Source organism: Sphaerodactylus townsendi, linkage group LG10 (genome assembly GCF_021028975.2).
Source record: "Sphaerodactylus townsendi isolate TG3544 linkage group LG10, MPM_Stown_v2.3, whole genome shotgun sequence".
NCBI classification, from domain to species: Eukaryota; Metazoa; Chordata; class Lepidosauria; order Squamata; family Sphaerodactylidae; genus Sphaerodactylus; species Sphaerodactylus townsendi.
This window is the reverse complement of record NC_059434.1, coordinates 59,984,985-59,997,248: the sequence shown is the minus strand read 5'-3', so window position 1 is coordinate 59,997,248 and position 12,264 is coordinate 59,984,985. Positions and strand designations below refer to the sequence as shown.

General features: G+C 41.0%; 1 protein-coding gene across 2 annotated transcripts; it reads right to left on the bottom strand.

Moving 5' to 3' along the window:
- Positions 1-81: 81 nt before the first annotated feature.
- LOC125439745 (transcriptional protein SWT1-like) lies at positions 82-10,969 on the bottom strand. Of its 2 annotated transcripts, none has more exons than XM_048508900.1 (6): positions 10,701-10,969; positions 8,133-8,269; positions 5,836-5,974; positions 4,819-4,964; positions 4,409-4,572; positions 82-1,741 (listed from the first exon to the last, which is right to left on the bottom strand). In XM_048508900.1, exons 1-6 carry the CDS (start codon positions 10,867-10,869, stop codon positions 1,606-1,608), a joined length of 891 nt encoding a protein of 296 aa, XP_048364857.1. In that variant the 5' UTR covers positions 10,870-10,969; the 3' UTR covers positions 82-1,605. The 2 variants fall into 2 exon arrangements, with proteins under 2 accessions (XP_048364857.1, XP_048364856.1); XM_048508899.1 differs by having other exon boundaries at positions 4,409-4,593; positions 10,701-10,965.
- Positions 10,970-12,264: the final 1,295 nt, after the last annotated feature.

Here is a 12,264-nt window from a genome sequence, read left to right as displayed (position 1 = left end):
GGCTGATGGGAATTGTAGTTCCTGAACATCTGGAGAGCCGCAGGTTCCCTACCCCTGAGTCAGTAGAATTCTAGAGGCAGAGCTTATGTTTTATTTATGCTATTTATAGTCTGCTTTTCATGGGACTTTTAGGCAAGGAAAATCTACAACAGTCCATCACCAATGGGTACTAGTGAGAACTGTTTCTTCCTTATTACAGACTCCTCAAGAGAGTGCTCAAAGATTCCCATGCCTAAGCTGCACAGTCCAACATAATTAAGAGATGGTCTGCTCAAAGGGACAAGCCACACGGTTATTTTCTACTGTCTCCCTAAATTGCCATTAGATGGCAGCAGATGTTTCTGCACCCTTAATCTACAATGAACAATTATTTTAAAAAGGGTAATTCTACATGGGCGAATAATCAAAATAAAGAAGTTAGCGATCAAAATAAAAGAGGAGTTCTGTGAGCATCTTTAAAAACTTAAGAAATTCATTCCAGCATAAGCTTTCATGAACCAGATGGGACACAGATGAACTCAGATTGATGAAAACTTACCCCTGCAATACATTGTTTGTTTTTAAGGTGCCATGGGGCTTTTGTTTCATCTTTAGAAGAGGTTGGATTTATATCCTGCTTTCATCGACAGTAAGGAGTCACAAAGCAGTTTACAAATTCCTTCCCTTTCTCTCCCACCAACAAACCCTTTGTGAGGTATGTGGGGCTGAAGTGAATTCTGAGAGAAATGTGACTAGCCAAGTCACCCAGTACGTTTCACTTGTACAAGTAGGGAAACAAATCCACTTCACCAGATTAGAGTTGGCCATTCATATGGAAGAGTGAGGAATCAAACCCGGTTCTCCGTATTAAACTACCAGCTCTTAAGCACTACATCACACTTGACAAAAAAACTCGCTATCCAGTCCACCTATTCATACGGTATTTTCAACAACTCAGAATTTCCAGACCATTTTCTTTTATGCACTACATCCCTATGCTACCTGGTGTCAAGAGTTACAGCTGTCTCTCAGGCTGGGTCCCTTCTGGTGACTGCTACCATTCTGAAGCCTTCTGGACATGTAGAGGGGGCTGCAGTCCCTGGCTTCCCTGGGCCTCTTGGAGTGCCTGCCTCCTTTCCACCTCTTTGTACCAGGTTCCAGCTCACCACAGGGCCATATAAGCTGCTCCCTGTTCAGATTGGTGGAGCTCTTTCAGGTTCTTGGGACAGAAATATTACACCAGTTCTGAGCCAACTTTTTAATTCTAGCTGGCCCAAACATGCCACCAAACCTTTGGCAATAAAAACTATGCTGTCCCAGTAACAGCTGCCCTCAGGGTTTGTATTGGAAGGCATCTGATTATATTTGATACAAAACATTAGCCTCAGGTACATCAAAGCTTCTGGCCTTCAGAAACCCTTGTTCCACTGCATGACAGTGAAGTTCCTTTTATGGCCAAGACCAAAGAAAAGAAACTAATTGCTAGCCAACAGGTCATAATGGTAGGACAACAGGTATTCCAGGTGCCTGAAATTTACCCATCCCCACAAGGGTCAATGCATAACTACAACACTACCAAACCTCAGCAAGCATTCCACTGCGCTTACTTTATGTATACATCCACACTTACAGCTGGATTCCTGCAAGAATTTCACTCACAGCTGCCATTAATTTCTGTAAGCCTAAGAAAGCTTCTTTGAACGATGACCTGTACTGAGCGGTGTCTATTGTACTGAGATCCAGCTTCTGGAAAACTTCAAGCCTAAGGAAGGAAAAAAGATGCGATTGATTTTGAAGAAGCAAGATACTACATATAGAAGGGAGGGAAGGGAGGCAGGAGGCAGTCCAGCCGGTTTCATTTGCTGACAAAGGCCTGCTTTGTTCATCTCCCATAAATAGTCTGGTAAATAAGTTTACTGCCGCAGTCACAGCAGGGTTATTTCTTTGACACTTTTATTTTGTGTTTGTTTATTCGAGGTATTTGTAGACTGCTTTTCCATACAGCTCAAAGCAGTTCCCATATAAGAACAGCAAATATAATCATAAATCCCAACCCAAAACCACATCACAAATCAGAATTTAAAAAACCAAACCAATTAAAACTACTGTCTTTAAAAGCTCTGCTTTATGTCTTTTTTTCGTTTTCAAAGTTTTATTTCAATACACAAAATAAACATAGACATAAAACATAAATACAATGGAAGATATATTTTGAGAGCTGGTTTGTTAAGAATGTGGTTTCAGTGCTAAAGTAGAATAAGCCCACCAACTTCACCATTGATATTTACTGTGAAAGTAGCACAAAGAAGAAAATGTATTATATAATTTATGAGAATATGGATAATCTAGAAAAAATAAAAATCCTGGCAAATAGCCAAAGATGAAAGAAAAAATATTCCATGGTTGTTATATCATCAAATGGTATCAAAGCTGAGAGAACAAATAGTTAAAGAAGGTGGTCAGTTAAGAAGGAAGATGACATTTGAACAATTAATCACTGGAAACTCAGGACAATTATTAGGGAAAAATTATAAAATGTATTGAAATGTACATGTCTCCCTAATCACCCCTAGATAACATTATGTTCCTCTGGAAGTAATCTCCTGATGGTCCCTGGACCCAAAAACATGCGGCTGGTCTCAACCAGCCTGGTAGAACTCTCTGTCAGTTGAGACCAAGACCCTGCAGGACCTAGCTCAGTTCCACAGGGCCTGTAAGACAGAGATGTTCCACTGGGCCTACGGTTGAGGCAGCAACGTTTCTTTGACCAGTTAGCCTCCCAGTCCATCCGCCCCCTACCCTCCCTTCCCTTGTTATGATGTATATTGGTCTTTTGTGTGTGTGTGTGTGTGGGGGGGGGGGTTATACATTTACACACTTTATACATAACGGATCAATTGGAATTCTGATAGGGGGCAGTGGGCACAATCACAAATGGCTGCTGCAGGAAACAGAGGTAATACACAACTCTAATAGTAGTAACTCTTCAACATTTCAGGCATCAGCTCTTTTTAAAAGGATGCCTTTTTATCTACACACCCAATCTTGCTGGGAAAAAGCCCCACCCAGCCTTGCCCACTTCTAAACAGGACTTAGTAGGTCCCAAGAAAGCTGTATCAAACAGCTTACTGCCATGCCTTGCTGGACGGGGGAAATTTCAGAAGGCAGAAATTGCACCAAAGCCTCAGATGAAAACTCTGAAAGTTTAATTGAGAACTGAGCTCTCTCTAAACAGTTGCTACGGAAGAAAGAAGACAGCAGTCTAGCTGGAATTTCATCTACCTGTGCAGATATTAACCCTTTGTGTAACTTTTTTTCTGACCAAATAATGTATTTTATGTTACTTAACACAACTCTTGTTTTTTCGGTTTAACTTCTATTTTTTTTCTATTTTTCAAATAAAAATTAAGATATATGAGCTAAGGTAGCACAGAGTGATCAGCTTGAGGTTTTCTCTTAAGCACCAGGTATATTTGCAGTTTTGCTTAGTATAAATCAACAAGCAAGGGCTGTTTGACTCATTTACATTGCACAGAGGGGTTAGGCAAGGATGTGTTTTTACATCTTCTCTATTCAATCTTTCTATACATGATTCACCTGACAAGCTGAGGCTGTCAAATTCACAAGTGCCTGCACCAGCAAACTTCTCAATTTCTACTCATATGTATCTTGACAATACCCTGTTAATATGGTCAATTAACAAACCACCATAGCCTGGCTGCTTACAGTACACAAACAAGGTCAAAGCTTAAGTGCAGCGTATTTAATAAAGACAAAAAAGTACAAGTAGGCATCATAAAGTGCAAAGTGAGCCTGAACAATGTACAAATATGCAGAACAAATAGCATAAGGTAAAGGGAAAGCCCAGTACACAAAACCAAACAGTTCTTGGTAAGTGAACAAACACTGAGTCCACAAAGTACAATGTCCTTTAAGAGTTCAATATGATATTTTGAGGACACTAATTTTCAAGCCACCCTGGACAAGAAACCTGGTATCCTCTTTCTCAAAATATGGGATTTTAAAATCCAAAGTGGACTAAGTGCATTTTAGCCGAGTAGGGGATTAGAGAATCACTCCAGCTTTTATACCCCTTGAAAGTAATTGCAGCAGAACTCAATAATTGATTGAGGCAGATATGTTGAAAACATGACCTTACCATGGAGCACTGCTGCCAACCTTCCGGAAGAGCCCACCTAGACTTACACAATACCATCTTACCAGGAGAGTCTACTTTGGATTTAAAAATCCCCCAACAAATTAACAAACGGATCTCTGCAATAACAAGCTTACATGGTAAATAAAGTTTGGGAGGAGTTTGGGAGGAGTACAAAAGCAAGATTGTGCTGCAGTAAACCAACTCTACTGCTAATAGGTAAGCTTTACAAAAGTCAGCCCCGTGGCTATTAGGAGAAAAAAAGTTTATTACCTGTATAGGTTCATTGTGTTCCAGACATTTTCAAGGACAGACCAGATTTCTTGGTGTCTATTTCCTTGAGCCAATGGCTCTGCTGGCAGTGACTTGGCTCCTGCCTCAGTGTGTTGAATCAAAGTCACATCTTCCATTTTTTCACAGGTAGCTTCTGAAGAATTCTGTCCGGTACCTGACCGAATCTTTGGAGAAATGAGGAAGTAAGCAATAAACATACTGGGTCTGGAGAGATTAACAATACTGCTGTGGTAAAACTAATAGCAGAGAAATCCAAAGCAAAGAATTTACAATCACTGTATTACAGGAGACTCAAGGACGAATCTGAGGAGAACGAGCAAGCTCAAGGCTTAGACATGAAAACAGTGTGGTGTTATGTGTGAACTGCACATGACAAAAACATTTCTAACCTTCTCAAGAGTCTCACACAGTGTATTCACTGAAGCAGAGGCCTGTGGAAGGGTACCATCATAGCTTGATCGTGAGCTGAATGTCTCCAACAGCATTTTGGTTTCCTGAAGCACCTGCTTCATTGTTGCATGGTTAGCCTTTTTGTCTAAGAGAGTCAGCAAAGATAAGAAATGGTAGAAGGGGTACAGGTAATGAAAAGCAAATATGATCAAAAAGCAATTTTCTGATGAATGACAATTCACCACCACTCCAAGAGCAGCAATACAAAAAGTAAGATACTACCACTATGCTTTGTCACTTCTGAATGCAGTGATTCTCAGGAAGGAATCTGCCAATGTATTTCCTGGTCCATTGTTGCTTCTTTGACAATTCATCTCCCGCCAAAGTAAAAAGCCAGCCCTGACTTTCTTTCACTGTGCCTCACTACCTGCTTGGTTATTAATCCAAGTGACTCCCACAACCTCCAGGATCTACACAGCAAAGACCAACATTCCTTTCACGGGCAACAGGTAGGATCAAAACCATAATATTTAAGTCAGTATTAGACATATGATATACATGTGTAATTTGCAGAATTGTTGAGACATCAGTAGATACTCTTCTGTATCAGGAGTACATTTCCCAAGATCATCTCCAACCAATAGTCCTTCTAATCAGTCCCCACCACTGCACGGATTGAGCAAAACTGAGCCCACCTGGGAGAGCTCCCCCTGCTGGGTGGCCCCTTATATGCAAGGCTCTAATATAGTGACTGCATGTGGCTTACATGGAACATTGCTTCAAACGTTCACTCAGGAATGTCTACTCTACAAACATATACCAGGCTGAAACCTGTTTGATGACCTCTGCAGAGTAACTCTGGGATTTTAGTATTTTGTAGGTGCTGGAAAGTTCTGAGTATTCTAGGGGAGAAAGTTATCACAAATAAATTGTAAGTATATTAAGCATGTATTTTGATTCAGACTTTTAACCATAAAATGCAAAACATGCTTATGAGTCAATGCAAACATTTCTACCTTTACAGAGCTGTGTTGAAAGATACTCAATTGTTGAAAGAAAGCTTCTTGGTATGATCAGTCCAAAAACAGCTATCCAGTGTTTTTTGTAGCACTCCAGTAGGTCTGCTAACGTCCACGGAGGTGTCCGATACACAACCTAGAAAAGTAAAAATTAAACTGGGCGATTAGATTCGCATTCTAGGAATTGAGTCCAATTAGTGCTTGAAACCCTGATACTAAGTAACAATTACTATCTCCTCCCGTCTCTATGGGAGGAAAGTCTGAATATCAAAACAATTCAAAGCCTCACCTCTGATCAATGCAATCAAGTATGCTTCTTTTGGCAATGGCAGGGGAAAAAATGTTGAGGCTTTGTGGCAATTAACTCCAAAAGAATAACAAAAAGTGTTTGTTTACAATGTATTAGACTTGATGCTATATATGATTGAACACCAAGATTCCTCTCCTCCCAAAAGAAATCATACTGTGGAGATGTGAATGATACTATACCTAAAATGTTTTTGAAACAGGAAATTGAAGCATACAATGTTACCGGAACAATCAATGAAACACTCAGATCAATGAAACACTCACCGCTCATGTTGTAAATATGTACTCATATTTCAATCTAACCTTTCCTCATGGCTCAAGGTGGCGTTTAAGCCACTAACAAAATCTTACAATTTAAAAGCAACAGAACACCAGGTATCTCCCACCCCCCCCCGCCCCGAGCAACAAAGATGCTTGCAGTTTTACCTCTATTGTGGAATGTTTTGCTAAGAAGTTACAGGCACACCAGATACACCCAGAAACATTTCAGAGCCATAATTCAGAGCCATGATTCCTTGGGGGCAAAGATAAAGGGCAGAAGGTGATACTAAATGCAGAATTCCGCTTCCTGAGAATCTTGAAAAGCTTTCATTTTAAAGCTGTAAAGAGGTATGTCTTGATAGTGTTGTGGGTAACATGCTGAAATCTAAGCAGCTAGATAGGGTGCTTGAATAAGATTCCCAGTGGCTGAAGAAGGAGCTTGCTATCAACAGGGAGGGGCAGGACACTGAGTGATTGAAATTCTGGAGAACTATTCCAGACAACAAGAAATAAACAATCCAGAACAAATCATATTTTACAGGTTGTTCCATCTACTTCCCATGCTGTGCAGGTTGTTTGAATCCAGTTCTTCTTACTGAAGATCTCAGATTAACTAACACAAGTAAGCATTTTCTGCTCACATAAATTGCTTTTGTAGCTCAGACTTCCTCTAAAAGGTAAAATCTAAAAGGAAACAACAGAGCACAGCCAGAAGCAACAAATATGTTACTCTCCCTAATGCAGTTCTGCTGAATCCAGGTAGTGGAAGTTGATTTTTAATCAACTTCAAGGTTTATTTAACATGCTCTGGAAGGCAAACACTATCTGTATATTGCCAGTCGAAATGGTAAACTACAGTCCAACTTTAAAAAAGCAGTCAAGGAGAGATTCAGAGAACACAATGGGAGGGAGAAAGCATGCATGCCCAACAGCCCAATCCAGATTGGGCAGGAAGGGATGGCACCACTCTGGCACCGCCCCACCCTCTTCAAAGGGCTTTCCCGCAGCATGGAAAGTCAATAAAAAAAGAAAAAAAACCCAGTGAGAATCCCCCATGGGGGATAATGCCATGAAAAACATAGTGTATTTCTGAGGCCGGCACATGGAGGCTGGGTGAACAGTAGACGATGACTAAGGTGGGCTCCATTCCCTAGCCTGTCCTGCCCCCAGAACGCCCTCAGGTACACTGGCACAGCTTTCTGCACTGGCAGGCCTAGTCAGGGATGATGGTTTGCAAGTCTGATGCCACAGAACTGCGCAGCACCTTTTCGCCCAGGTAAGTCACCCACCTTCCAGTGCACTTGCCCTTTGGGCACAGTGGGATGGGCCTGGGGCTGTGTGGAAGCTTCAAAGTGGCTCCAAGGCCCTCCCCTCCTGAATTGGGCCTGCTTGTCCCCATCATGAAACATGAAACTGTGATGTGGCATTAACTCTTGAGCCATTCACTGCCTTTAAAATACCACATAAAGTGCAAAAGCCAGCAAAGGGAAAAAAGCCCCTGCCCTGTGGTACTGACACTAAACATCAAGCATCCTGAGTTTGCTTTCGAGATTTCCCGTGGGTGCTTACCAATTGCTCTGTTTTGCTGGGACTGGGGTGAACTACTGCGAAAAATCCCTGCTGCTGGCTGTCTTTAGCTAACTGGTTACATTTCACATCTGCAACATTACTGTATTTGTTTTTTAATGCAGTTTATTTTGGTTTGCATTTGAAAAGACAATCACCTCTGTCCATAGGTCTCCATAAGCAATCTTCATTTCTGTTTGCAAAATCGATGACAAAACTTCTCCCAACGATTTTTCAAGGTCGTGAATAACGCCTGAAAGAGGATCAGTAGATGCTTCCCCAAGGTCCTTGGGCTCTGCATTTGTTAAGCAAGCACAATGGATATCACACTTATTCAGCTGAAGGCATCTGGTTACAACTAACAAATTGAATAAATTACATTCCATTCATAGGCTTTGCTCCTCACTGCACTGCCCTCAATTCTAGCTTGCATATTCTTTAAAGATTTTCTTTCATATTTTAGAAATAAATTATCTACCGAGATCCCCATCATCTGAGAGTGTTTTTAAAATTGATGCTCATACAGTTTTTAACAAGCTGCTAAGTTAAAAATCACCAAATTTGGCATGATGCACATAAAATCCGATAATGTTACAAGGAATAGCTTGTACCATAGTACTATCTTTAGGACCCAAATGTAATTCCATGTATTACTTTGGTATTGTTTAATTAATTTCTTCATCTTACTCCTGAGTTGATGGGCCACTCCTGAAATTTCATTACAGCCTTTTGATACATGAAAGGCATTGAGGTTGGGGAGATGTTCTATCAGCTATTACAAAGTAAGGGACAAGAAACGTTTCTGCAGAAGCCACATTGCACTGTTCCAGTGCTTAAATTATACTCCAGTTGAAGCAGCAGTGGAATTAATTACTGCAGACAGGGCTGCTTTTCTTCCTGTTCTTCATGCTCACTATAAAGTTGGTAACTGCTGTAATGTTCTCTCCTCTAACTTTACAAAAGAACTTGAACTTGGGAGGCATAATGTTACCATACCGTCCTGGCATAGCTGGGATGGAGCGGGGAGGGTGCTTATTCACAGGTATCCCTGCCCGCATACTAGTCTAGAAGAGAAGAAGAGTTTGGATTTATATCCCCCCTTTCTCTCCTGCAGGAGACTCAAAGAGGCTTACAATCCCTTCCCTTCCCCCCTCACAACAAACACCCTGTGAGGTAGGTGGGGCTGAGAGAGCTCTGAGAAGCTGTGACTAGCCCAAGGTCACCCAGCTGGCGTGTGTGGGAGTGTACAGGCTAATCTGAATTCCCCAGATAAGCCTCCACAGCTCAGGCGGCAGAGCTGGGAATCAAACCCGGTTCCTCCAGATTAGATACACGAGCTCTTAACCTGCTCTAAAGCGTGAAGATGGGGGGCCCATTCTCTGGCAATAGCCAGGTCAAGCTACGAGAAGGAGCTTCCAGGAATTGTTTTTCTGTTCTCACATTCTCAGCTTGTTTACCATAGAAGCATGTTTTCAACTCCACAGCCAAGGAAGCATGTGTTCTCAATATGATACAGTAGTCCATTGAATAGATACTCATTTTTCAGCTACAAAGAAAACTCCCTGATGTCATTTACCTCCCCTAGTTAGTACAACCCAGATACTTCCTTCTATAACAAACTTCCTCTGACCACCTTACAATGCACTCTATTGTTTCTCAAACAATCCATCCAGACACCTCCCAGAGGTTGTCCTAATATTCCCCAAAGGTTGTCCTGACATCCCCAGAAGTGGTTATTTACCTTATAAATATCCTACCCGTCTCAAGGGCCAATTGCCCAGTGCCACTGACATTTTTCCACCTCTGTCCAATGCATTGCCCCCTGGAACCAAACACTGGCCGTTTTACTCTGAACCCTGGATCTTCTTCACGTCGCGATCAGGTCGTATTACCCATACACCCCATACCCCTTTCTATTCCAAATCTATTTTCCAACCTATCTATAGCTTAGGAACTCTGTTTGTGCAGGTTTGCTGCATTGAACCAAGTCACTGTAAACCCCTTATCCCTACAATAAAGACTGTCAATTTTGCAAATATCCTTCTCTGTGGATTTTCTTCCAAAAGCTGATCTTCCTAGACACTGGTACACCTGATTCCCTTACCCAGCCTTTCTCAACATTAATAAGCAGTCTGCTCTAAGCTAATATTCCCCACATTTTTGAGAGACTGTGTCTCCATCTTGGGTAACATAATGGCTATCACGTACATTCAATGGCTACCATGCTATTTGGAAAAACAGCAAAGCAAAGCCATTCACAGGCAAAGAGGAGTGTCTCTTCATACTTGGGGGATAATCCATATATGCAGGAAAATATGATTCTGTAAACTGTCCAAAAGAAAAACAAGGCAGGAGCAAAGCATCTGTCAAAGGGTCGGTGAGGTGGGTGATGGGTGGGGAATCATCCTGTTCAAGCTCCTTACAGAACCTTGGAAGAGGAGAGTTTAAAAGAAATGCAGTAGGATTTCTACATTTTTCCCCCTCTTGTAATTTCTAAATAACTCTCAGCTTATATCAACCATTGTACAATTTCTATCCCTTGTGCTCTAACATCTGATAGAATGGTTAGCACTTCACGAAACAATGAAGATTACTCAACAGACAGAAACTTTTATCCTATATATAAAATTTCCATAACAAAAAAAGCCAATAGGTTGTTTGCAAACTAAAACATTAGTCAGTTAAGATTGTTTTGCCATGAAAACAATGGGCTAAGAAAAACTAACCTTTTTTGGATTGCAGCGAAGTGCAGCCATCTGCACTATTTACGATTAGCTTCTGGAGAGCCGTAACTAGTTCTGCTTTACAAAGTGCCTTTACTTCACTCACCAGGGCTTTACTGCACAAGTTTTTATCATCCCTGTAGAAAGAAATCTGGTTTTGTTTTGTGTGCATTTTACCCTGTGGCAAATATAAAAACTTTCTCAGTATATGGATGAAGCCAGTTTAAGAAAGAACTTCTACAGAATCAACATGAGTTGTGGTTGACAACTCCATTCTTTCAGGAATACACAAAGGACACACAAAAGAATACATAACCCCTAACACATCTAGCTACCTACTGTTATGATTCTTGCCAACTTCCATCTATTTCCTTAGCAGAAAGGCAGGAAACCAAAACCAACCCTGACTTTTCTAATCAAGACTCCAGCAAGTGAATAAAAATTAACAGGTTTTTTCCACCAACTGTCACTAACTGTCACTTCACTGGCCACATCCTCTATTCATGACAAGAGTCAAAAGCAAAGCAAATTCAAATGATCAGCAGAACCCTTTGAAAACAAGTCCACTTTCTGATATTTGTTTGGTTTACAATCTGGGTTTGTAATGCACTGACTGCTGGGGACAGGCCATTTATTTTTATATGTCATGGTTATATTTAACAGTCTTGCTCACAGTAGTAACAGGCAAATGTTTTGGATCTTAATTATATCCAATTTTGAGTATTCATTAATTTCATGCCCTCTCAGCCTAACCTACCATCACAAGGCTGTTATAAGGAGAAAAAGGAGAAAAAGGAGAAAAGAGGAGAATGAAGAAGAGTTGATTTTTATATCCCACTTTTTAAACTTTAAACAGTCTCAAAGCAGCTTACAAACGCCTTCTCTTCTCTCATCATAAAAGACACCTTGGGCGATTCCGCACTCACTAACTCAACCTAGGTTTAACCTAGGTTAGACGTAGGTACTCCCCACATCCAGCGAGTTCGAAGTGGGTGCGTTCCTGCTCTGCTCCGCCCTGCCGTTAAATTTCCGACTCCACCTCCGAGGTACAGTTTTCCGGGGTACCTACGTTGAATTCAGTTCGAAGCTGGTGAAGTGGGGAATCTCTGTCCTCTCAATTTGCCTGTTCATCCAATCACAGTCTAATGCAGTGATGGCGAACCTTTTTGAGACCGAGTGCTGAAACTGCAACTCAAAACCCATTTATGTATCGCAAAGTGCCAATACGGCAATTTAACTTGAATACTGAGGTTTTAGTTTACAAAAAACAACTCATACATGCCATATTTTTTATCTGAAAAGAAAAACACAATGACAGAGCTTTCAGTGAGTATGAAACAGAATTTTATTTTATACGCAACTTTATATAAGAAACAGCTTTTATTGTACAAACAACTTTTTTTCTTGAAGTGTTGAGCGTTTGCATTTGGCATGCTTTTGACCAATTAATGTGATTTTTGCTGTTGCATGCATGCTGATAATTTGTCTATGTTTGGCTCATACTTAGTAAGTTTGAGAGCAACACATGCAGCACTCAGCTCATCCTGGCAAGTCTGTTTCTTGTGTC

Coding starts and splice junctions, on each gene's coding strand:
- LOC125439745 (XM_048508899.1), bottom strand. CDS start 10,869: ATGCACACAAAACAAAACCAGATTTCTTTCTACAGGGATGATAAAAAC. Junction 8,270..10,700: donor TTCGCTGCAATCCAAAAAAG/GTTAGTTTTTCT, acceptor TAACAAATGCAG/AGCCCAAGGACCTTGGGGAA. Junction 4,594..4,818: donor TGTGTGAGACTCTTGAGAAG/GTTAGAAATGTT, acceptor ATTTCTCCAAAG/ATTCGGTCAGGTACCGGACA.